The sequence below is a fragment of the Canis lupus genome, chromosome 8 (genome assembly GCF_003254725.2).
Source record: "Canis lupus dingo isolate Sandy chromosome 8, ASM325472v2, whole genome shotgun sequence".
Taxonomy (NCBI): Eukaryota; Metazoa; Chordata; class Mammalia; order Carnivora; family Canidae; genus Canis; species Canis lupus.
In genome coordinates this window covers 43,615,620-43,641,190 of record NC_064250.1, presented here as the reverse complement: position 1 = coordinate 43,641,190, position 25,571 = coordinate 43,615,620, and the positions used below count along the sequence as shown (strand labels likewise).

General features: G+C 45.1%; 1 protein-coding gene and 1 long non-coding RNA gene across 2 annotated transcripts; one reads left to right on the top strand and one right to left on the bottom strand.

Moving 5' to 3' along the window:
* Positions 1–214: 214 nt before the first annotated feature.
* On the top strand, positions 215–24,407 carry SLC10A1 (solute carrier family 10 member 1). Its single transcript, XM_025442689.3, has 5 exons — positions 215–706; positions 11,492–11,702; positions 20,155–20,333; positions 21,896–22,092; positions 23,874–24,407. The coding sequence occupies exons 1-5, from the start codon at positions 351–353 to the stop codon at positions 24,107–24,109; spliced, it is 1,179 nt and encodes a 392-aa protein (XP_025298474.1). The 5' UTR covers positions 215–350; the 3' UTR covers positions 24,110–24,407.
* Positions 15,749–17,344, bottom strand: LOC125755592 (uncharacterized). Its single transcript, XR_007412405.1, has 2 exons — positions 16,871–17,344; positions 15,749–16,184 (listed from the first exon to the last, which is right to left on the bottom strand). It is a non-coding gene; the product is annotated as an uncharacterized LOC125755592 (long non-coding RNA).
* Positions 24,408–25,571: the final 1,164 nt, after the last annotated feature.

Below are 25,571 nucleotides of genomic sequence, written 5' to 3'. Positions count from 1 at the left end.
CTGTGCTCAGTGGGCGGTGAAGGCAAGAAACAGCTCTCAGGTCCCAGAGGTAGCAAAGTGTTAAGAGAGAAGGGACACCCAGGAAGGCTGCAGAGGTGCAGGAATTGAAGGAAGCAGGGAAGGCCAGGCAGATAAGGCTCTGGGTTCTCTCCCCCTTTGGGGCCGCAGCCAGAGAAACAGCACGACCAGTTGCATAATCCTTCTATTTGCCCAGAGCCACATTTTGTCCTGAAGCTTGCTGCCCGGGGACGGGACTGGAGAAGGCACCCAGCAAAGACTGGGTAGGGAAGGGAGTCCACGGCGAACAAGGGGAGCGCTGGGTCCCCCACCTTCCACTGCCAGACAAGAGGATGGACGCCCCCAACATCACGGCCCCGCTCAACTTCACCCTCCCACCCAACTTCGGCAAGCGCCCCACCGACAAGGCCCTGAGCATCATCCTAGTGTTCCTGCTGCTCATTATCATGCTCTCGCTGGGTTGCACCATGGAATTCAGCAAGATCAAGGCTCACTTCTGGAAGCCTAAGGGGCTGGTCATCGCTCTGATTGCACAGTATGGCATCATGCCTCTCACTGCCTTCACGCTGGGCAAGGTGTTCAGGCTCAACAACATCGAGGCGCTGGCCATCCTTGTCTGCGGCTGCTCGCCCGGGGGGACCCTGTCCAATGTCTTCAGTCTGGCCATGAAGGGGGACATGAACCTCAGGTAGGACTGGAGGTGAGGAGGAAGCCACATGCGGATGGGAGCTGCACTAGATATGCCACAGTCTAGGGGAAGAGCTGGGCTAAAGCCAGGCTAGGGAGTGAGTGGGGGGCAGGTGGATCCCAGGGCAGGGGGACGGTGGCGGGCAGTGCTATCAACAGCTTATGCTGGGCTGGAGCCAGGAGCTGGGGTACACCTTGGCTTAAGTACCAAGTCAAAGGGGCCCAGCTGGTCCGGGGGCCTCCTGAGACTTCCAGAAGTGTCTCAGAGGGGCCACGAGAACTGACGTGAAGGAGTATTGGTTCACACCCGAGAGGCCTCTGGGGAGCTCTGCGCACTTCCCATGGTGGGCCGGTTGTCTACTTTGAGGCCAGAGATCTGAAAGGGAGTGCACATGGGTTCCAACTTCTCCAGGGAGACCAGGGTGGCTCAGAACCAAAGAGCCCTTCCAATCCTGGAGAACAGGCAAGACCTTTCAAAGATCCTTCCAGCTACTCAGGTTAGAGTGGCTTCTCTTAACTTGTCCCCCCTCCGCCCCCCCCACCCCTGTGGGCCCATCAGACACAGGAACATATCCAAGCAAAGACACAACCAGAAAGATCCTAGAGCTTCCCAGCGCTGGCCCGGGCCATGGGGGGCTTCATGCACCTCAGCCAAACTGGTAGGGGGAAAACCAGCAGATAGATCCCCTCCCCCGAAGCGCAACAGCAGACATCAGCAAGGGCCTGTCCTTCCAAACAGGGAGAACTCTGATCTGGAACTTCTGTCAGAGTGAGGCCATTTCAGACCTGCTGCAGCCCCAGCAGCAGCCCATTGCTGGCTGAGGGAAAACCACCAGTCGAAGCTCCTGCCTCCATGTGAGCCTCAGTCTCCAGCCTGCCCCCTCTGAGGTCCAGACCCCAGTGGAGACCCTATTCTATGCCGGGCAGGCCAGGGGGTTCCGACAGTCCAGCTGCTCTGCTGGTCAGCACCCTGCCAAACTTTACTAAAGCAAACCACCCAGGTAAGGAACCCCCTGCTGGTGATGAGGAGTAAAGCCATCGATCTTTATTTATTTATTTTTTTAAGATTTATTTATTTATTCATGAGAGATACACAGAGAGAGAGAGAAAGAGAGAGGCAGAGACACAGGCAGAGGGAGAAGCAGGCTCCATGCAGGGATCCTGACATGGGGCTCGATCCTGGGTCTCCAGGATCACACCCTGGGCTGAAAGCAGCGCTAAACCGCTGCGCCCCCGGGGCTGCCCACCATCGATCTTCAAATGAAAAAACAAGAGTGAGTTGGTCTTTACTGGGACCCACATTCCGAGCTCTGGACTCTCTACCCATGTGACTCAGCCCTCGCTGTGCTAGGTGATGGCAAGACGGGCACAAAGAGGGGGTTTTAAAAAAACAATAATAAAAAAAAGAGGGGGTTTGTCTTGTCCAGTCTTCCACGGGAACATGTTCAATGTTCAACTACCTGTGAGGAAACCCTTCCCCCTCTCAGATCCAAATCCTCCTGCTGCCAAGCAAGCGCTTGGTCTTCAATCTGCCCTGTGGACGAGGCTCTTTGCAGCCTCCATGTCCCAAGAAACTCAGACTGTACCTTAATTCTGGTGTAGAAGGAGTGCGGGAAGTCAGAGGTCAGGGGTGGGGTATTCCCAGGGCTCTGTGAATCTGGAGAAGCATCAGAGCAAGGACAATGTAGAGGACAACAGGGAGTTTGTGAAGCCTAAGTGACCAGATGTCCCAGCCTCGTCGGCCAGGGGGTGCCAGTGAGGCTTCTCTAGCGTGCCTGCTCCTGTGAGGTTCCAGGACCCCACCGGCCCAGCCTGTAGGGACTCAGGAACATGAGCCCTCATGCTCTCCTGCTCAGCCTCCTTGTCTGGGCCCCTGGGGCCCCTCACTTCTTCCAAGACCTGGAAGATAATGCTGCGACACCCTCCCCATGTCTGCCATAAGGCCCCTTCCCACAAACCTCCATGCATGTTAAACCATGCCTCAGACCCCAGCAGCCGAGCACGCCAGACTGCATGCTTCACGTCACGGGCTGCCAGACTAACTTACGACTGCAGTTCATGTGGGACAACTCCTTCCACGTATTATAAGGAAATGATACCGATAATAAAAAATCAGCCAGGCCCCGTGCCAAGCACTTCACAGGAAACCCTCATGCAGCATCCGGGAGGAGGTGCTATACGTAGTCCCATTTCAGAGATGAGGAAACTGAGCCACAGAGAGGCTAATACATTTGTCTGAGAATCTGGGAGGTTCCAAAGCCTGTCCTTTCCCTCCAGTATCTTCAGGGCCAGGCACGAATATAAACGAACAAAGTGGCTGGAGGTGGCCTGCCGGCTGTGAGGCACGGGCCTCCTGAGCAGGCCAGATGCCACCGTATCTGCCATCGGTGTTCCGTGCGAGCAGGGAGCCACCACTGCTCCAGTTCCCTGTTTTTCAAGAGAAAGTACAATCTCCCTTTTTACATGAAATCTCTAAATTTTTCAATATTGGCAACTCATTAAAAGTTTTTCAGAACACTGCGAGCCAAACGGTGTCTGTGCAGGGCCAGCTGTAGCCCAGGGGCATACCAGGTGGAGACCTCTCTAACCACAACACTAGACTACGGCCCGTTTAGAGTTGGGGGGGCGGTCGTAAGACCCCGATTCCACTTTACACATGACTCGCCAGAGGCCCCCAGAGTTTGTGGGCAAGTCGTGTGTGGAGGCCGTCCCGGGCTCTCTCCTGCCCTTACTCCCTCTCACAGCGGGGTGAGTCCGGGGCCGCCACCATCCCAGGCCAGAGGCCACGTTCTGGAGACTGGGCCCCCGGGGGGAGCAGGCATGACAGTCCCTTCCTCAAGGGTGCCACCACACGCAAGCGCCCAAGAATGCAGGTGACCCCCCGGCAAGGGGAGATGCCCTCAAGGTTGAAGCGAGCCTGCTCTTCCGAGACGGAGGGCAACGAGGCCCTCGGACGGCCCCTCGGACGGCCTGCACTGCCCTGCACGTTCGCCCAGCCCGCAGGCCCCGCCACGATGACAAGGAAGCCATTCCGGGAGCCTCACACTTCACCCGACACTGTCAGGTCCCCCCTGCTCAGCTCCAGCCCCCAGCGCCTTCACTGACAAGGGCTCAAAACCTGTCCCTCCAACAGGCTGTACGGACGCCCACAAGCAGGGCGTGTGCAGTGCTCTTAGCGGGAAGGAGAACTGAAAACCCACACGTGCTCCCTTCCCTCCGGCCCTCCGGCCCCCGAGACGCGGTCAGGTCCACGCTGTCCCTACGGAACAGGCTCCGGCCTCAGAGCTTCCATCTGGGCGGGTCACCTCTCCTCCCTGTCCCTCGGGAGAAAGCAAGGATCACAAGTCATAGACACCAGCAGGTTGGGAGGTGCGCCCAGCACTTGCACATGGAGGAAGGACCTAGAGGTCTTGGAGCATGGTTTTCACCTCCCTGAGTTCACTAGGCACACCACATCCCGGAGAAAATTCCAGAATGTCTGACACACCACGCCAAAGCAATCATGACTTCTCTGCTCAAGGACATCAAAACAAGCACACAAGTTGTGTGTGGCTTTTCTCACAAGAAGAGATCAATAGCTAGCACTGTTCCCACTGGCCCCCCTTCTGGTGCCCTTCTACCCATCCCAAGGGAGCAGACCCTTTTACACCTGTGACTACCTACTTGTAAATATCCATAAGCAAGATACACCGTTGTACTTGCCTGTTGTTAAGTTTTACACAAACAGTACCATCCTGCCCAGATCCCTGGACAACTTGTTTTTTTGTTTTTTTTTTTTTAAGATTTTATTGATTTATTCATGAGAGACACACAGAGAGAGGCAGAGACCCAGGCAAAGGGAGAAGCAGGCTCCATGCAGGGAGCCGGATATGGGACTTGATCCTGGATCTCCAGGATCACACCCTGGGCCGAAGGAGGGCGCCAAACCGCTGAGCCACCCAGGGATCCCCCGACAGCTTGCTTTTTTGAGAGAGAGGCACCTGAGTAAAACAGCTACCTCAGCGCGTTTGAACTGCAGTGTAGTCGGCTTGAACGGATCTGTTCTGCTGGCAGACACGGTGGATTTCACGTGCTGCTGCTGCTGGGAGCGGTGTGGTACCTGTGCCCCTGGCGTCCTGGGTGAGAGCGCGTGCAAGCAGAGCAGGGCTACTAGATCGTGAGGCTCCCGCATCTACAAACAATCTCTAGAGTACTTGTGCCACTTGACACTTTCCTAAGCAGCGTAGGAAGATCCTCCTTTCTCCTTGTCTTCCTCTGTACTCGGAATTGCCAGACTTTTAATTTGCGCTATCTGGTGAGAGGGAAATGGGTCATAGCAGTTTTAAACGTGGTTTTGAGGGAGGGTTAGCACCTTTTATGTTTAAGGGCCATTTGACCAATTCACCATTGGTCCCCTTCTAGAAATAGGTCCTTTGCCTATTTTTCTACTGGACTGTTATGTCCTTTCTCAATGATTTGTAGTTATTTGTTGTTTTTGTGGATTGCAAGGGTCTACTCACAGTTTGGGGCTCGTCTTTATATTCTGCTGATGATGTCTTATGATACAGAGTGCTTACTTTAATTAAGTCAAATTTACAACTATTTTTCCTTGACAGTTTGTGTTTTGGGGGGAGTTCCATAAAGAAATCATTAACTATGCTTGGGAGTATCTGGGTGGCTCAGTGGATGAGCGTCTGCCTTTGGCTCAGGTCATGATCCCAGGATCCTGGGATTGAGTCCCACATCGGTCTCCCCTGACAGGGAGCCTACTTCTCCCTCTGCCTGTTTCTGCCTCTCTCTGTGTCTCTCATGAATAAATAAAATCTTTTTTTAAAAAAAGAAATCGGGATCCCTGGGTGGCGCAGCGGTTTGGCGCCTGCCTTTGACCCGGGGCGCGATCCTGGAGACCCGAGATCGAATCCCACGTCGGGCTCCCGGTGCATGGAGCCTGCTTCTCCCTCTGCCTATGTCTCTGCCTCTCTCTCTCTCTCCCTCTGTGACTATCATAAATAAATAAAAATTAAAAAAAAATAAAAAGAAATAATTTACTATGCTTAAGGCCATGAAGATATTCCTCTACATTTTCTTTGAAAAACTTTAAAATTATGCTTTTCACATGGAGATTTTCAATCAGCCTAGGACTTTTTTGTAGAGTGTGATCTAATTTTATATTTTTCGAATGAATAGAGAGAATTCCCAGTACGATGGAGTGAATTTTTCTCCAGTAATTTGTAATGCCATCTCTCACATAGATAAAATTCACCAATATGCATGGGTTTGTGTCTGGGATCTCTCTTCTATTGGTCTGTGTGGCTACCTTGAGCCAGTACCACGTTTTCTTGATTACAATGACTTTCTAAGTCTTAATATCTGAAAGGTAAGTCCTCACACCCGGTTCTTCTTGAAAATTATGCTAGCTATGGGGCGCCTGAATGACCCAGTCAGTTAAACAATCCAACTCTTCGTTTTGACTCAGGTCATGATCTCAGGGTCTTGGCATGGAGCCCCTCATCGAATGTGGAGCCTGCTTGTTCCTCTCTCTGCTCCTCCCTGCACTCTCTCTGCTTCTCGAATACATTAAAATCTTAAGGAAAGAGAAAGAAGAAAAAGAAGAAGGAAGGAAGGAAGGAAGGAAGGAAGGAAGGAAGGAAGGAAGGAAGGAAGGAAGGAAGGAAGGAAGGAAGGAAGGAAGGAAGGAAGGGAGAGAGAGAGAGAAGGAAGAAGGAAGGAAGGAAGGAAGGAAGGAAGGAAGGAAGGAAGGAAGGAAGGAAGGAAGGAAGGAAGGAAGGAGAAAGAAGGAAGGAAAGAAAGAAAAAGAAAATTATGTTAGCTATTCTTCACCCTTATTATTCATTTGATTCTGGAGATTGTTTCCAGTCAACAAAAAATATTTCTGGAATTTTGATTAATAGATTAAAATTTTAAATTTTTAGAATATTGTATCTTCCCATCCATGAAAATCGTGTAGCTTTTCTTTTGGGGGGGGGATGGGACTTTATACCTTTCTATGAATTTTATAATTTCTTCTATAAAGATCCTGCATGGGGGATGCCTGGGTGGCTCAGCGGTTGAACGTCTGCCTTTGGCTCAGGGCATGATCCCAGGATCGAGTCCCACATTGGGCTCTCTAAGGGAGCCTGCTTCTCCCTCTGCCTATGTCTCTGCCTCTGTGTCTTTCATAAATAAAATCTTTTTAAAAAAGATCCTGCATGATATTTTTAATGTTTTTATAATTTTTATTTATTTATTTTTATTCATGGGGGGGGGTGTTGCAGAGACACAGGAGGAGGGAGAAGCAGGCTCCATGCGAAAAGCCCGACGCGGGACTTGATCCTGGGACTCCAGGATCATGCCCTGGGCCAAAGGCAGGCGCTAAACCGCTGAGTCACCCGGGGATCCCCCTGCATGGTATTTAGATTTCTAAATACTCCATAGATTTTGTGAATATTATAAATGGCATTTCCTTTTTTTAAATTGCAGTATAGATAGTTGACACACAATATTAGTTTTAGGTGTACAGAATAGTGATTCAACAATTATATACAAAATGCTCACCATAGTCCGTGTAGTTACATCTGCTAAATGGTATCTTTTTAAAAACTCCATGTCCTAGCATGTGGTGGGATGGGGTGGCGAAAAAGAAATACATGTCCTAATTATTTTTCCCAGTTTGCTAGGACACAATGGACTTTTTCATATTGCTGATGTATTCAAAAGCTTATGGATTCTTTTTTTCTTTTTTAAGATTTTATTTGGGCAGCCCGGGTGGCTCGGTGGTTTAGCACCACCTTCAGCCCAGAGCGTGGTCCTGGAGACAGGGGATCGAGTCCCACGTCGGGGTCCCTGCATGGAGCCTGCTTCTCCCTCTGCCTGTGTCTCTGCCTCTTTGTGTGTGTGTGTGTCTCTCATGAAAAAATAAATAAAATATATTTTTTAAAGATTTTATTTATTCATGAGACACACGGATTGAGAGAGGCAGAGACACGAGGCAGAGGGAGAAGCAGGCTCCATGCAGGGAGCCGATGTAGAACTGGATCCTGGGACTCCAGGATCCCGCCCTGGGCTGAAGGCAGGCACTCAACCACTGAGCCACCCAGGTGTCCCTGGCACGTTTAGAAAATTTAGGTTTTTTCCCCATCCCTATACAGTTTCTATTTCTTGTTTTGCTCTGCTAGCAAAGACATATAGTATGATTTACAATAGAGGTGATGATAACAGGTATCCTTGCTTTATTTTTAAAGGAAACTTTCTAGTTTCTCACCATAAAGTTTGTTGTTTCCTATAGACTTTTAATACCCTTTTCAGGTTAAGGAATTCCATTATTGCTAACGTGCTTATTTTTTAATGCGTGAACACGGAATTTTGTTGAATGACAACTTTCTTAGCTATGAACCAATCATACCATTTTTCTTTAATGTGATAATACAGTGATGTATGTCAGTATATTGCCTAATGTTAACCCACTATTACATTGCTGGGATAAACTCATCTTATTCTTTGTATTTTGTAAAGGAATTGCTAGATTTGATAACATTTTATTTATGATTTTCTCTTCTTTGTTCATGGGTGAGAAAGGCCTCCAGCTTTCCTTCCTCATATTGTTCTTTTGCAGCTTTGATTCTAAAATTACAATATTCACATACAATAAATCAGGACGGGTTTTCCCTTTTTGTATTCTCTGTATAATATTGAGATTATCTGTACTTTGAATGTCTAATCAAACTCTGCTGTAAAACTATATTGTGTGGGCTTTGGAGGATAGGTTTTCACTACTTCATGATACTAAGTTGATTCGGGTTTTCAGCTTCATTTTGTTAGCTTCTATAGATCATTTTTTCCCAGGAAATTGTCCATGTAATCCAAGTTGAAATAGGAAAGTATAAAACTGGCCTCGGTTTCTTCTAGAACTCTCTAAAATCTTGAATGTGTCTATAATTACATTCCCTTTTTCATTCCTGATAAAATCAATTTGTGCCTTCTTTTTCTTTGGTTAGTCAGGCCAGCGGTGTCTTTGCTTGGACTTGGCAATGGAACTGGTCTTGGTTTATTTAAAATAAATTTATTTTTAATAAATGACGTTTTATGTTTTTTTAAGATTTTATTTGAGAGAGTGCATGAGCAGGGGGAAGAGGGAGAAGCAGGTTCCCCGCTGAGCAAGGAGCCTGATGTGGGGCTCCATCGCAGGACCCTGGTATCATGACCTGAGTCAAGGCAGACGCTTAATCAATTGAGCCACCCAGGTGCCCCATCCTCTGAATTTACATATTTTTAAAAACTACATTGTCTCAAATATTTTCTTTCCTCTATATTCTTGGAGTTTACTTTGTTTCTAATTTTCTGAGTAAGATACTTAGCTCATTTCTAGTCTTCTGCTTTTCCTATAGAAGTTTAAGGCTACCTTGGGGCGTTTGTGTGGCACAGTTGGCTAAGCATCTGTCTTCAGCTTAGTTTATGATCTTTGGGTCCTGGGATCGAGTCCCTCATCTGGCTTCCTACTCAGCAGGAAGCCTGCTTCGCCTTCTGCTTTTACCCCACCACACTGTTTATGCTCTATTTCAAATAAATAAAATATCTTTTTTAGTATTATTTAATTTTCTGAGTAATATTTTAGCTGCTCTCCAGGCTTTCTATTAACATAATTCATACCATAAAGTTCACCCTTTGAAAGTGTATCATTCAATAGTTCTCAGTACATTCACAAGGTTGTAGAACTATCACCACTAGCTAATTCCAGAACATTTTAAGCTTTCCAAAAAGAAACCAGTTAGTCACTACACATTCCTCTCACCCGAGCCCCTGGCAACCACTAATCTATTTCATGTCTCTATAAATTTTATGTAAGTGGAATCATACAATGTGTGGGCTTTCATGTTTCTCCTTCTTTCATATAGCATATCGTTTTCAAGGTTCGTCCATGTGGTAAAGTGCCAATACTTAACACACTGTTAATTGTGGCTGAATATTCGGTTGTAGAGACACACCGTATTTTGCTTATCCATGCATCAGTCGGTATCTTTATTGATTTCCACATATTGGCTATCACAAATAATGCTGCTATGAACATTAGTATACAAGTTTTTGTGTCAATATAGGCGTTCACTTCTCTTGACTGTGTATCTAGTAGAACTGCTGGGTGGTATGGTCACTGTCCCATCGACACAAGAAAATTCCAATTTCTCCGCATTGTCTCCAAGACTTACTACCCATCACTTTTATTGTAGCCATACTAGTGATTATGGGGATTTCATTATAGTTTTGATTTGCATTTCTCTAATGACTACGGAGTCAAGCATCTTTTTCTACGCTTATTGGCCACTGGTGTATCTTTTTGGATAGTGTCCTTTGAAACACAAATGTTTTTTTTTTTTTTAAGTTTTTTTTTTTTCAATTTTCATTTATTTATGATAGAGAGAGAGAGAGGCAGAGACATAGGCAGAGGGATAAGCAGGCTCCACGCACCGGGATGCCCGATGTGGGATTCGATCCCGGGTCTCCAGGATCGCGCCCTGGGCCAAAGGCAGGCGCCAAACCGCTGCGCCACCCAGGGATCCCATAAATGTTTTTAACTGATAAAGTAATTGGGTGTGTGTGTGTGCGCTCTAGCTGTCATTTAAAAAAAAAAAAAAAGATTTATTCATGACACACAGAGGCAGAAACACAGAAGGCGGCGGCTCCTTGCAGGGAGCCTGATGTGCAACTCAATCCCCAGACCCTAGGATCATGACCCGATCCAAAGGCAGACGCTCACAAGCCACCCAGGCATCCCTCTAGATGTCATTTCTAAGAAACTTGTGTAATCCAAGGTCATCTCCCAGGTGTTTTAAAATGTGTTGATTACTCTGTCCCAAATATTTTTCCATTATGATTTTGTATTTGACACGGTTACTTAACTTTTCCAATATTTATTATTGATTTCTTGATTTCCACTCTCCTCATTAGCATAGACTTCAGTTTTGGTCCTTCCCTTTGGCATGAAAACTTAAGCCTCCAGATTACCATGACTAACGCTCCAGCCCCTACCCACTCCACACATGGCAGCTTTGCATTAGCTCACCAACCAACTCCTTTGCATCCTGTTGCTGGTACTTGGAAACCTCCTGAACTTTCCTACAAGCTCAAATACGTGCTTAGGTGTTTTAGATATTCATGGAAAAAGGATTTTCCCATTATTTAGCTCACAGTATTCTTTGAGGGTCTCTCACTTCTGACATCTACTTATTCCTAGTGATACCTCTACCTGTTGCTGTCCTTGATGGCGACTTTGGATCCTTTGACCTAGGCCATGTTTGGTGTTCACTGAAGTTATTATTTCACCTCTATGGAAACAAAGAAGTGTAGATAGAGCTGTGGGGAGGAGACACACACACACTTGGTGGGGCTTTCCTGGGGTCTTATCAACCCCTCATGGCCAACCCTCCCACAAGAATGGAAGCCAGAGCCATATATTGTCACATGAATATCCACAAATCCACCAATGTTCCCTAGCAGCTTCATTCTTTCAGTTGGCCTTTCTGGAAGGCCCCTCCCTGTAGGTTCTGGGGCTAACATGTATTGGATTCCAAATGGAAATGATAATAGTGCAATTAAGATACAAATTAGAGCTGAGAAGATATATTTTTCAGGCTCTGGGACTCATTCTATTTACCATAAAGAACATGAGAATATCAACCTGTATCTCTTAAGCCTACTGGAAAAAAGAAATAAATGTAATGTAAAATGCTTAGCACAGTGCCTGGAATATAACAGGTACTCAAACAGAATAGTCTATTAATGGGCTCTCTGTATTCTCCCTGCTTCTCCATCCCAGCATCGTGATGACCACCTGCTCCACCTTCTTTGCCCTGGGCATGATGCCCCTCCTCCTGTATATCTACTCCAATGGGATTTATGATGGGGATCTGAAGGACAAGGTACCCTACAAAGGCATTGTGTCATCACTAGTCCTGGTTCTCATTCCCTGCACCATTGGGATCTTCCTCAAAGCCAAACGGCCACAGTATGTACGCTATATCAAAAAGGTAAGAACCTGGGGACCTGTGCAGGGAGCAAGACCACCACCATCATCTCAGCGTATTGCTTGGGGAGGAGAATCATTGGGCTTTTTCTGTTGTCAGTTTCCTTCCTTGTTGGAAAAACAAAAGGGTCTACAATTGGTACACCTACCTCATGGGGTTGTAATGTACACTAGAATACTGCTGTAAAGTTAGGAGCAAAAAATAAAATGGCACATGCAATTATATAATCGTTACTTTATAATAAAAAAATTTGTATTATATATCTACTAGATGCTAGGTTTTATGCTACACTCTGAGGTTTCATGTCACCAAGTCTGATATTAGCAGAAAATGAAGTAACACACGAGAAGATCAAATACAGTGTACAACTAGGTATTGGCTGAATACAAGATGGGTTTAGGGAGGGGCAGGGGTTCAGGATAGCTTCCTGGCAGGGAGAGGCTTGAGAAGACCATGGAGAAAGGGTAGGACTTAGGTCAGCCTGGGGAGACGCCTGAAGAGAGGAACTCAGGGGGGATGAGGGCAAATGGCCAACTTTACAAGCTAAAGGACAAGAGAACAGGGAGAGGTAGTATATGCACTCCCGGCATTTCAGGTGTCGGATGGGAAGAAGGGAGTAGGGCCCCAGGGGGTTTGGATGAGCACTGTCACACACAGGACATCATGCCACTGCCTTGCCCTCAGAAAAATCATGGGACTCTTGGGAGTGCCTCAGTGATACCTCTACCTACTTTTGAGACCCTGGAGCTCAGTCTCTGTTGGTCTTCTCCTCCTCAGCTCACTGCTCATCCCCCAAGGCCTGGGCTCCATGCTCCACCTCAGGAAGGACTCTGCCTTCTGACACCCTAAGAGCCTGTTTTTGTTTTTTTCCCTGCCTCAGATTTCTGTCCTGGGCCACAGCGTCCTCCCTGTAGAGCATGCTGCTTGAAAGCCCAAGACTTGGCAGCAGCTTTGGGCCTAGCATAAAGAAGTTGCAAGTCAGGTTGTCAGGACTTTTCAATTCTCACACTACCATCCTCATACAAGATAGATTTGCCATTGCCCTGGCCCAGTCCTAATAACAGTGGCCACAGCAACCCTTCCCACCCTGCTGGAAGATCTGGAAAAATCATCCCCCCTACTGTCCATGTTCGATCACCTCACCTCAGCTCTAGATGGCATCATCCATTCTCTCCACTCTTGCTTCTCAGAGATCTTTTATTATGACCCCCAAGCCCCACAGCCTCCCCCACCTCTGCTCTCATCTCTAAAGTCTATCAGCTGGTTTCTCACAATCAGTATCAATACAGGTTCACCTGTCTTTAAAACAAAATCCCTACTGGGCTCCAATACTTCCCTTTCTTCCCTGCACCTGCCCACCCCACCCCACCGCCCGCCCGCCCGCCCCGCACACCTTCCATTGACTGGCACCATACCAACCAGGGCTGCTCTCACAAGTGACAGGCCCTCCACAATTAGTCTCAGCTACTTGAATTCCTCCCTGGTTTCTAGCCACTCAGCATGATGATGACCTATTCTTTTGCGAACCCAACAGACATTTCTTAATTTATCCTTAACTCTTTGGCCTCCTTTGGTAGAGCCAACCACTGCTTCCTTCTCAGCAGCCTCATTCCTCAGCTTTGGTAACTAGGCTCTCCTGCTTTCCTATCACCTCTCTGGCACCTCTTTTTGGACTCCCTAGTGAGTTTCTCTGGTAAAAGTTACTTGTCTTTAGCCGAAGCTTTCTGCTTTTGCCAAATTACCCTAAGCTCAGGGTCTCCCCACCAGATCATCTGGTCCGTATCAATGACCATCTAGAAGCTGATGACTTCCACCTTCAGCCCTCAACTCTCCCCTGACTCCAGAATCCACTTAACTGCCAAATCTACAATATGCCTTAGGCATTTAAAATTCAGGGCCATGTCTTCAAACCATCTCCTCTCCAAGCCCGCTCCTCATGTGATTATCTCAAGGAATGGCATCCCAAGTGCCTGTCTGAGCCACAAAACCAGTAAGTGGTTCTCAATGTTCCCTCACTTAATTGGGAATTAATTGTTCTGCCTTGTGTCACTTGGATCCATCCATTCCTCCCCATCTCGGAGAGCAAGCAGTACTATCACTCAGACCACTAGCTTCTCACAAGCCAACTGAAACAGCCTTCTAACCTGAAGGCTCCCTGAGCCAGTTTTAACCTGAGGATGGAGATTGGAAAGTACAAACTCTTACCGTGACTCTCCACCGTAAATACCTCATTGGTTCCTTATGCTCTCCAAGATAAATTTTATAAACTCCCTAATGTGGCTTTCCAGGCCATTCTTGATTTGCTATCCCCACCCTCCCCAGGCCCAGCTTTCTCTTTGTACGTGTCCTTCTCTCCACATGGGACACTCCCCACATGAGTAGGGGAAGAAAGCCCAGAAATGTTTGTGAAAGTAGAAAAATAATTTTTTTTTAATGTGAACTGATCCCTGATTATCATTTAATGCAACTCTACTCTTCCCCACTTTATAGGTGAGAAAGTCAAGGACCGTACTGCTAGTCACAACTAATGTAAAAATGTATTTTAAGATTTTATTTGTTCATCACACACACACACACACACACACACACACACACACACACACACACAGAGGCAGAGATAGAGGCAGAGGGAGAAGCAGGGTCCATGCAGGGAGCCTGATCTGGGACTCAATCCCGGGACTCCAGGGTCATGCCCAGGGCCCGAAGGCAGGTGCTTCAACCTCTGAGCCACCCAGGTATCCCTGTAGGTCTTTTAAACTCAGAATAACTTTAAAAGTCTTTGAGGATGCAGCATCAATCTCGGATCTGAAACCTGGAAAGGCTTTCAGGATACAGTTCGGTCTCCTGCCTTATTCCAATTTTATAGATAGAATAACGGAGGCCCAGGGAACTTACTTGGCAGACCCAGGATTATTGATCACTCTCCTGTTGCTGTTGCACCGCCATGTCCTTCACTCAACAGCAGAAATGGAGTCAAATGAAGTCTCCCTCTTGCATAAGATACAGTAAATCGTAAGCTGAAAAATGAGCTAACACTCGTCCCTGCTTCTTTTCACACTTAATCCTTCTAGAGACTTTCAAATCCATATACCCGACTCCTGATAACTGGCTCGGGCAGAAGGTATCTGTTCAAACTCTGCTCACTTGCATTATCTTGTGGGCAGTCACATTTAAGTAAGCCAAGACACAATTTCAAGGGTGCTCTATTTGGAATGGCAATTCGAATACTTTAGCTTACCCATGCAAAGGTGTATTATTCAAATCTGTGTGGTCGGGTTGATGAACCTCAGCCTGACATGGTCCACTTTTCCCACAAGTCATCCACCACCCTTAAATGAGGGTCCTGCTGTTACAGTGACTCAGCCACTCCCATGCTTTCTCTCTACCTGCTGCCACTGGTGAACTCCCACCCACCCCACCCCCCCCACCCCCCCCCCCCCACCCCCACCCCCCCCCCGCCTCATGATGTGAGCCAGCTCATGGGCCAACGCTGCCGGTGGTCTTTTAACATTTGCCGCTACTTTTTTTTCTTTTACTCCTTCCTTTTCTGTATTCCACCAACTCCCTAAATGAGAGCATCTTAATTTGGTCACAACCCGTATAGGCTACCTTTGTGGGAAGAGCGAGCCAGAGTTCACCTCCTGGGTCACTGGCACGCTGATAGATTGACCATGAATGGACACTCATCACAGCTTCAGTGAAGTCAGGAGGTACAAAGAACATGATGACCTACAGAGAAGCAGCTACCGATGGCGTCTTACCTCAGCAAGAGGTTGTGGACAAATGGCAGGACAGGAAGCTTTGGAACGTTAAATTCCTCTCCTTTACCAATGAGTAGTAAGAGGAGCTACGATTCAGTGAGTGGTTTTTACATGCCAGGTGCTGTGCTGTCCACCTCTCAGAAACCTTGAGTGAGCAAAGCTGACTCTCCTAGGGACTAGCAGAGCCAGCTTTCACACTGGAGTCACACCAATGTCTGTGCTCAAAACCACTCTACAACCCCAAAGAATGAACAAGAGTGAGGGAATGAAAGTGGATGCCACAGAGAAGAGGATTTCTAGGTTCATGGAGAATTTCTGTAAACCAATGACACATACATTTTAATGAGAACAGAACCTATTTGGTCATTGAGTAGAGGAAAAATCCAAGAGGAGAAATCCAAATGCAAACAGGGCAGTTCATCAGGTAAGTCTTCTAATACAATTTGAAATGTGTGGTTATCAAGGAGGTCTGTGAAAGTCCTTTCCATCCTGGCGAGAGTATGGCATCTAATAATTCTGGGCACTAAGAGGTACGTGAAATCAGTTCATGACATCAGTTGGTACAGGCAAGACGTTTAAATGGTCAAATCAAGGGGCGCTCTATCAGTTAAGCATCTGACTTTGGCTCAGTCCATGACCCCAGGGTCCCTGCTCAGTTGTAAGTTTGCTTCTCCCTCTCCTTCTGCTCCTTCCCCCTCCACCTCATGCTCTCTCAAATGAAATCCTTAAAAAAATAAAATGGTATGTAAGAGCCAACTATAAAGTCAAAAAATTGTAAAATAAAGCAAATCCTAAGGTAAATAAACATATACCTTTGTTTCTAATAAATATTGCTTTCATAGCACTTATCTGGGGCAGGGTAGACCTGGCTTTGTTTCAGATGTTGTCTTATTTTACCCAGAACATTTCACAAACTTGGTAACTTCATTATCCAGCCTGCAGGTCACTCAAAAAAGTAGCTGCCCCTTTAAGGGTTATAAATCATTTAGGTCTAAAATCACATTACCTGGCTTGATCCCCACCTTTACCAGCTTCACATCAAAGGACTCTTGGCACTTCCAAAGATCAAATTAACCCTAAAATGCATGCAGTCCTTTCTCATAATGGAGGTATCTGAGGCGAGCACGACAGGTTCCAAGAGTAATTTCTCAGTTCCAAAATATTTGGAGCGATGGTAGTATGGTAGGTATGTGTATACAGGCTCCAGAGATAGTGACTTTGTAAGAAAACCTTTAATTTGTAATTAAAAACTGTGGAAGGACTGAATAGTCTCATTCCTTCAGAGTCACAGCATTCACTGAACTATCTGCAATCCAGAGGTGTCAACCAGAAGCTGTGCTTAATTATGTGAAAAGACAGTAAATCTCATTCAAAACATAGTTGGGAAGCCCTGAAGGGACCACCACTCACCTGAGTAGATATGCCTTTTAAGAAGCTCGTGGCTTTGGAATGCTATGGAACCAGCAAGGCTTCCTCAGTTCTGGAGGGGACAAAATTAAAAACGGCCTTTATGCCCAGAATTATTAGATGCCATACTCTCGCCAGCCACTTGGCCATTATCAAGGTCCCTGGGAATTCCAAACCTGATTCCCTGGAATCTAAAGGAAACCACCTTGCTGATATTTCTGCAAAGAATGCTGTTCTCAAAGGAACCAATCACCAACCAAACCTGTCACGGTCCAAAATGATGTTCCCCCAAATGATAATCTAGAAAAACTGACTAGAGATGCTCAACAACTGGCCCTAGAAAAGGAAATACAGTATTAGAAATCTACTGTTGGCTCAATTAAAAAAATAAACTCTGGGCTCCCTGGGTGGCGCAGCGGTTTGGCGCCTGCCTTTGGCCCAGGGCGCGATCCTGGAGACCTGGGATCGAATCCCACATCGGGCTCCCGGTGCATGGAGCCTGCTTCTCCCTCGGCCTGTGTCTCTGCCTCTCTCTCTCTCTGTGACTATCATAAATAAATAAAAATTGAAAAAAAATATTAATAAAAAAATAAAATAAAGTAAAAAATAAACTCTGGCTTGAGCCAAATAACCTAGTCCTGCCAGAGACTCAAGGTTCCCATTACTGAATCTATAAAGCCTTCATGAACCAATACTGGTGGTAAAATACTAACAAGATCCTAAAGGGTGCCTATCTTCCTTGCCGCCCCCCTGCTCAAAATACAATTCAAGAAAACCTGTCCATGCTGTTCCCCAACACTTCAAACCGCCTAACAGACTCTGAGGTTTGATAAACAGATTTCATGTTGCTTCCTCCAATCTCTTGGATATAAATACGTCTTACTAATGGTTCACAGGTTTCTTCACTGTGCTGAAGCTCTCCCAGTGTAGATAGGCTACTACTTCTACGGCTAAATTCTACTAGAAAAGGTCATCCATCAACTCCCTTTCAACTTCAGTGACTAGGATATTCACTCAACTAGTTCAGGGCTTTGACAAGTCTGTGCTGTTTGGCTTCTATAATACTTTCACTGTGCTTACCACCCTCAATCTTCCAGGCTAATTGAACACACTAACAGCATCATTTAGACTCAACTGGCAAAATCCGTAGAGACCCTTCAAATACCATGGCCAAAGGCACTGCCATTAATCCTTCTATTTTTTTTTAAATATACATCTTTTTTTTTAAATTTTATTTATTTATGATAGTCACACAGAGAGAGAGAAGCAGAGACATAGGCAGAGGGAGAAGCAGGCTCCAAGCACCGGGAGCACGACGTGGGATTCGATCCCGGGTCTCCAGGATCACGCCCCGGGCCAAAGGCAGGCACTAAACCGCTGCGCCACCCAGGGATACTGCCATTAATCCTTCTAAATTAAAAAAAAAAAAAAAAATATTCCTTCTAAATTAGTCTGTTAACCATGCTTTAAAAGAGTAATCTTTCCACAGTGTGCTCCCAAGAGATGGGAGACTTTAACCATCACACCTGCAGTCCAGAGATTACATTTACTAGAAGACCACTCAAGATTGATTCTCTTCAACCCTGTTGAAAATGCCCTGTTCGGTCCTGTTAAACTGTTGTGCCACCAAACTTAGGAATAGAATTTTATATCATCTAAAAAAAAGCAGCAAACCCTGACTGGACCTGTACATCAACTTGTGATCTAAAAATAATTTAATTTTCAGGAATTTAAACGGATGACACTTGGATACAGCTTTCCCAAGATGACTACATTAGGCCTATATTCCTTTTTCTCAATGTTGCTTAATCTTATTTCTTCCTCCCTTTCTTGGCCCAATCTATGGCAAAAGGGGGGAAACTGTCACATCTGGAACCAGACACTGCAATCTGTTCATGAGGTTAGAGGTCCCTTACTACCAACCAATTTCTCTTTTATCCCAAATTATAATTACAAGACCTATCAGGTTAAGCTGTTATAGCCAGGTGTTCCCATACCTTGTTTCAACCTTTCTCCAACTGTAACCATCAGTCCTTTGACCTCTTAGCTGGATGCCTGCAGGTTTGGGATCCTAGTTTAGGACTATTAAATATACAAACCTCATTATTCTGCTATGTAATCATTTTTTAAAAATAGTTTTTAATTTAATTTATTTATGATAGCCAGAGAGAGAGAGAGAGAGAGAGAGAGAGAGAGGCAGAGACATAGGCAGAGGGAGAAGCAGGCTCCATGCTTCGAGCCCGACGTGGGATTCGATCCCGGGTTTCCAGGATTGCGCCCTGGGCCAAAGGCAGGCACTAAACCGCTGCGCCACCCAGGGATTCCCTATATAATCATTTTTAAACTTTGTACTTACTGCCTGTCAAATCTCTACAGAAGTAACACACCAACAAGGAGATATGTTAGCTCAAAGACTTCAGGATGATCTCCAACCTTACAATCTTGTCAAAATAAAGACCTCAGATGGGAAATGCCTTTGAGTTCTCCCTCATACCCTTCCTTGTTACTCAAATGTGGCCTCAACAGTTTCCAACCTACGTACTTTCCAACACGGGACACAAAAACCAGAGAAGTGCTTCCTGGCACCAGAGGACAAAGCTACTTTAGCAGATACAATCACTAAATATAAAAAAATCTCTTGATCAGCAATGTTTTTGACTACAGACTTTGATCGAATGAGAAAATAAAGAATAAACCTCATTTAACATGGGAGTCCAGAAGCCCCAAAGGGAAAGTTCTCCTGCACTACCAGTGGCCAAAAGCATAACTTGCATTACCCAACAGAAAGCTTACTTTACATACCCCCCCCCCCAAGAACTCCTTGCCCAGCAACAGCCCAGCCAATGACGACTCTGCGAAACAGCCTCTCCCAGCTTTTCCTCTCTAAAAGCCCAATCCTGTGTTCTCAGGACTTGCCTATGGTTCACCATAGCTCGCTTGTCCCAAATTGCACTTCCTCTATATCCAAATAAACTCATTTTGCTGGTAAGTATCTAGGTCTCTTATTCTTTTAACAGTCAACAGTAACAAAAATGTTAGGTCTCTGTCATCCAAGCTTCCTAGCTACCCATTAAGAGTACCAAAAAAAAAAAAAAAAAAAAAGGGAAGATATTGCACTCCCTTCTTCAAACGCCAATTTTTCATGAAAGTATTTTCCAAAAAAAAAAAAAAAACTTAAAAAAAAAGTATTTTCCACCTTTGATACCCATTCATACTTCCTCAGACTCTGCTACTCCCTATCCCCCACCACTCTTCTAATCACCTTTTCTTCCTGTTCTCATTTACAGGGAGGGATGATCATCATGCTTTTGTTAAGTGTGGCCATAACAGCACTGTCTGTCATCAACGTGGGCAAGAGTATCAGGTTTGTCATGACACCACACTTGCTGGCCACCTCCTCTCTAATGCCTTTCATCGGCTTCCTGCTGGGCTACATCCTCTCTGCTCTCTTCCGCCTCGACGGACGGTAGGTGATATGTTATATCTCAATGCCCAATGGCGTCATTCTTGTCCTGGTCTCTCAAGAAAAGACTAAGATCCAAAACCCGGGGGGAGACATTTTCTTGGCAACATGTATAAATCAATCAACTGAATAAGGAACTCTGGACTGTGAGAAACACTGAAGTTCCTAAATGGTTTAGGAACAAAGGCATCTAACAACCCAAAAAGGAACAGCTCATGACAAAGTGCCCCCTCCTGAGCCTAAATCCCACCGCCTGCTTGAATCTGGTAGCTAATAGACACTGGAGTAGCCCAATATCATCGTAATTGAGTGCTCTTGATCATCTTCCTTTCCCATTCTTCCTCCTCGCCTGCCTAGGCATTAGTCTTGATGTGGACACCACTAAGTGACAGCTCTGCTAAGTGGCACCAAGAGTCAAAGTGGCTGTGGGCCTCTGTAGTTTAATCCAATTCACAAACTCAGGGCTCTTTTCAGGAATAGTCATCCTGACAGTCTGTTGTGGGATAATCAGACACAGTCTACCTAGTGCAGTGCATTTCAGGAACTTTGCCTCTTTTCAGCCATAGACAAATTCTTATGGATTCTTAAACATCAGTAGCATCCTACTACTCCAACCAAGCTGAACTGCTTTAAAAAATACGTCTTAAAAAGTTATCCATTTTTAGAACCACACTAATAAAGTACAAAGTACTACAGGATGTAGCACATGGTTGCAGAGTAAAGGCTGTCAATGACCACAAGATGTCAATCTTCAATGACAAATAAACAGCTATATAATCAAGGGCCCTCAGAGTAGTTCCCCCATAATAAATGTGCTGAGACAGGTATCAGAATTTTTAGTAACTATCTGAAAACACTACCATAACTCAACGAATATTCATTCAATTTAAACATCCCATTCTTTAGTGTACAAGAGAGCAAAACCAAGAGCTTTTATGTTTCCAAGGAGACTGAATCAAATTTTTTTTTTCATTTGAGAGTCAGCGTTAAGGGTTAGGTGCAGGAGAGGATCTCAAGCAGACTCCCTGCTGAACAAAGCCCAATGTGGGGCTTGATCTCACAACCCTGACATTATGACCCTGAGCCCTAACCTAGAGCTGGACGCTCAACCAACTTGAGCCTCTCAGGTGTCCCTCAAGTTTCTTAATCATTATGGTTTTGGAATTAAAGATGTTTAAATCAGAAACCAGGGAACAGGACAAGGTCTTCAGGCATTTCAATCTTCTACTTTATGTTCCTACTGCAACAAACCCGTACGTAAACTTAACAAGCCAATGAATTGTACTGGCTCACACCAACGTCCTTTCATCCCTCATCAGCCAGACATTTGTCCAAATTTTAATTTGGTAATCCTACAGAAGTAGACAAATGGTAAATCTCTAAACTACTCAAAAGCTCTCATAAAAAATTTCCCTTCTACCTTCATTCAATGGGTCTTAGGTGATTTGGGGGAGGGGGGAGGGTGGGAGAGAGAGAGAGAGAGAGAGATGGGCAAGTGAATATGCACCCTCATGTCCCTTCTGAGAGAGTAAAGGATTGGGGTTTTTGTGCTTTAACCTATACAGGTGCAGCCGCACTGTCAGTATGGAAACCGGATGCCAAAATGTTCAGCTTTGTTCCACCATTCTCAATGTGACATTCCCCCCTGAAGTCATTGGACCACTTTTCTTCTTCCCTCTCCTCTACATGATTTTCCAGCTTGGGGAAGGGGTTTTCCTGATCTCCATCTTTCGGTGCTATGAGAAAATCAAGCCTTCCAAGGGTGAGTACTGAATCACTCTCGAGTTCTCCCATAATTGGACCTGATCCTTGCCAGCCAACAAATCTCTGGCAGGGACCTTGTGGATGGGGCTTCAACTCTTATCAAGTCACTAGGAACAAGGTAGCACCAAAAAATAGGAAAGGACTTCCAAGAGCAAGGGCTAGGTCTTTTAGCCAGAAGAATGAACTGTGGACTTTGCCCTCCATGGGAATAAGGCAATTTTGACTTTAACTGGGAAGACCAGGAAGACTCAAAATGAAGAAATAGGGCAGAAAATTACCTTGGATATTATATATAGCTGTGAGGTAGTAGTTGTTTGAAAGGGCCCCTATTCACAATTTGGAAAATCTTTTTAGGATTAGGTACTCTTGTCCTAGAACCAGGTTAGACTCCAGGACCACTGGGTACTCCAAAGAAAGTATAATAAAGCAATGCAACCTAATATTCCAGAAGAAGGAGAGAGAGAGAGAAAAAAAAAAAAGACTCCAACTCTGGTTACACAGAAAAAAAATGAAATATATAAGCTTATTATAAACAGTAACTATCACAATAATCTAGTATAATCCCTTCCTCTAACTGCAAATGTCATTTTTTAAAATCAGGAAAAATGGTAAGGTATCACTATTTTAGAATTCTAAACATCAGTATATTCTTAACCACTCAAATCCTTCAAGAGGATCTTATTTCCCATGAACTCGAGGGCTTCTTCAAGATGTTTTCTAGACCCTGAGGATTAATTCAGAACCCAGGAGACAACCTCCCCTGGGGGAATTATCTCATGGTAGCAAACGCAGATTTACAATTAACAGGATATAATCTTACCAAGCAGCCAAAAGAAACCAGAAAGTAGCTGACCACACTTCAGAACTTTATAAGCGCAGTGCAGGGGTGCCTGGGTGGCTCAGTTGGTTAAGTATCCCAACTCTTTTGACTTCGGCTCAAGTCATAATTTCAAGGTCATGAGATTGAGCCCAGGTCCAGCTCTCTGCTCAGTGGAGAGTCTGCTTGAGATTCTCTCTCCTCCCTCTGCGCTTGAGCACATGCTCTAAAATAAATGAATCTTAAAAAACAAACCTACAGTGGAGTTGTGGCAAAGAATCTAGTCTGATGCTTACCTGAGAGCAACTCAAATTTGTTGCTCATGAAGTCTGAAGTCTCCATCTCACAAAATAGGAGAGGTGCAAGTTTCTAAACCAACCAACCAGGTTCCCAAGTTTGCAAGGCTACGTAATGCACCTCAGAAGCCCTTCTTCAGAGCTAATGCAGCTGTGCTCAGGGTGAAGACTCGCTTTTGTTTCTGAGCTCTGTACCCTTCTACAAAAATGGGGACAAAATAGGTGAAGAACCCTGACTACTGTTATTACAACTCACCACCCTCCCACACAGGCAGGAAAAGGGGTAACCAAAGGGGGGTCATGGAAACTCCACTTAGGAGACCCCCTAAAGCTTTATCCTCCTGAATGCAAGTCAACCCTGCTGAAAATATAAAACTCTCCCACCGCACTTGCCCGTACCAAGTTGGGAGAAAAAGTGATAAATATTTATTAGTAGTATTACCATTAAGGATCTTTTTTTTTTTTTTTTTTTTTTTTACCATTAAGGATCTTGAAGGGAAAACACAGCTCTTCTACAGAGTCTAAGTCATGGGAGGATAGGTGGTAAACATATGGGGAAAACCCCAAAGAACACAACACATAGGATGTGCGGTCTTCAACTGAACAAGCTTTGCATTAACAATGGTTGCTCTCCTTCCCACCCTTGACCCTTTTTCAACTTTCCAGATAAAACAAAAATGATCTACACAGCTGCTGCAACAGAAGAAATCACTCCAGGAGCTCTAGGAAATGGCACCCACAAAGGGGAGGAGTGCTCCCCTTGCACAGCTGCACCTTCCCCTAGTGGCCTAGATTCTGGTGAGAAGGCAATTCAGTGTGATCAACTAGAGAAAGCAAAAGATAAAAGGAACACCAAAGAAGAGTCTTTCTCCAGCATTGGCAGCAGCAACTATCAGAACTAACCAGCCTTGCCTGGAGGGAGGACAAAGGAGCCTCCATGAAGAGCCTCACCCATCCACCGCTTAGAGATTGGTACTTGTTTAAAAAAATGAAGATTTTGTTCAAGGACAGCCTTATGAAAGCAGAAACCAAAATTGCCTTTTGTTCCTGAATTTCCAGCGTTCCATAGCCCTAAAGGGCACTCAACTTTTGAACTAGGCTATAGAGGCTTTTACCCTACAACCAAATATCAAAGTCCTACTCTAACTTTTTTTTAACAGAGAAAGAGAAATAAATGTTCAGAGTGCTGCCAAATTTAAACTTCCGAAGTCCTTTCTAACCTTAAAATTTCCCTTCTGACATTTCTGGGATTAAAGATCCTGAGAACACCAACATGACACCAAGTATACAAAATAAGACATAAAATGCAAAATCAATTAAGATTAACTCAAAAACTCAGCCATAATGAAATGGGCAGACATTTCTGGAAAATATAATCAGAAGTCGAAGGGAAAAGACAGGAAAACAAGAAAACACAAACATCAACAGAACTGTTCACTAATCGAATACACTATCCCGTCAACTCATTAGCTATTAATGGTTTTCATTATTATCCCCTCTCAAAACATAGAGTACTACGGACTATTCTAAAAGGAGTGGTTTCTCTATTTAAGGTTAACTATAATCCTAAAATTTCAAAATTTCTCCAATGAAAACTTATTGCTCATATGCAAATAGATAGATTAATAAACAATACTTGCAGCAAATAGCAGACTGTGCCTAATTACTTGTGATTTTCATATCATTTTAGTATGAAGTTTAACTGAAACCCTAATGACAATTTTAAGGCATCAGTCTGCTCAGTGTCCAGATTCACCAATACTCCCAATACCACAGCAAACTTAAGAATCAGGGGTGGAGGGCACTTCAGTGGTTCAGTTGGTTAAGTGTCCATCCAATTCTTGATCTCCACTCAGGTCTTTTTCTTAAAAATTTTATTTGACAGAGGGAAGAGTGCACGAGCACATGTGCACAACAAGCAGGGGGAGAGAGAACGCAGTAGACTCCCTGCTGAGCAGGGAGCCCGTTGCAAGGCTTGATCCCAGAACCGTGGGATCACCACCTAAGCCAAAGGCAGATGCTTAAAAGACTGAGCCAGGGACCCCTCAGCTCAAGTCTTCATCTCAGAATTGAGTTCAAGTCCCACATTGGGCTCCAAGTTGGGTGTGGAGTCTACTTAAAAAAAAAAAAAAAATCACCAACTTGGGTCACTAAAAAGATCTGTGAAAAGGTCTACTGCCTGTTTTTACATATTATACCCTTAAATATCTGTTCAAATTGTTTTCTTTACCACATAACTGACATTACATTACCCACTAAGAAACTTGGTTAGGCAAAACAAACAGAAATCGGTTTTCACAGGCAGGTAGGGCTGGACTTGAGATCTAGTACTCTCAAATTGTCCTTTACAAGACAACTAGATAA

Excerpts from the sequence above, each read along its gene's own strand:
- SLC10A1 (XM_025442689.3), top strand. The coding sequence starts at position 351 with ATGGACGCCCCCAACATCACGGCCCCGCTCAACTTCACCCTCCCACCC. Across the intron at positions 11,703-20,154 it reads ATGTACGCTATATCAAAAAG|GGAGGGATGATCATCATGCT; the intron begins GTAAGAACCTGG and ends TCTCATTTACAG. Across the intron at positions 20,334-21,895 it reads CTCTTCCGCCTCGACGGACG|GTGCAGCCGCACTGTCAGTA; the intron begins GTAGGTGATATG and ends TAACCTATACAG.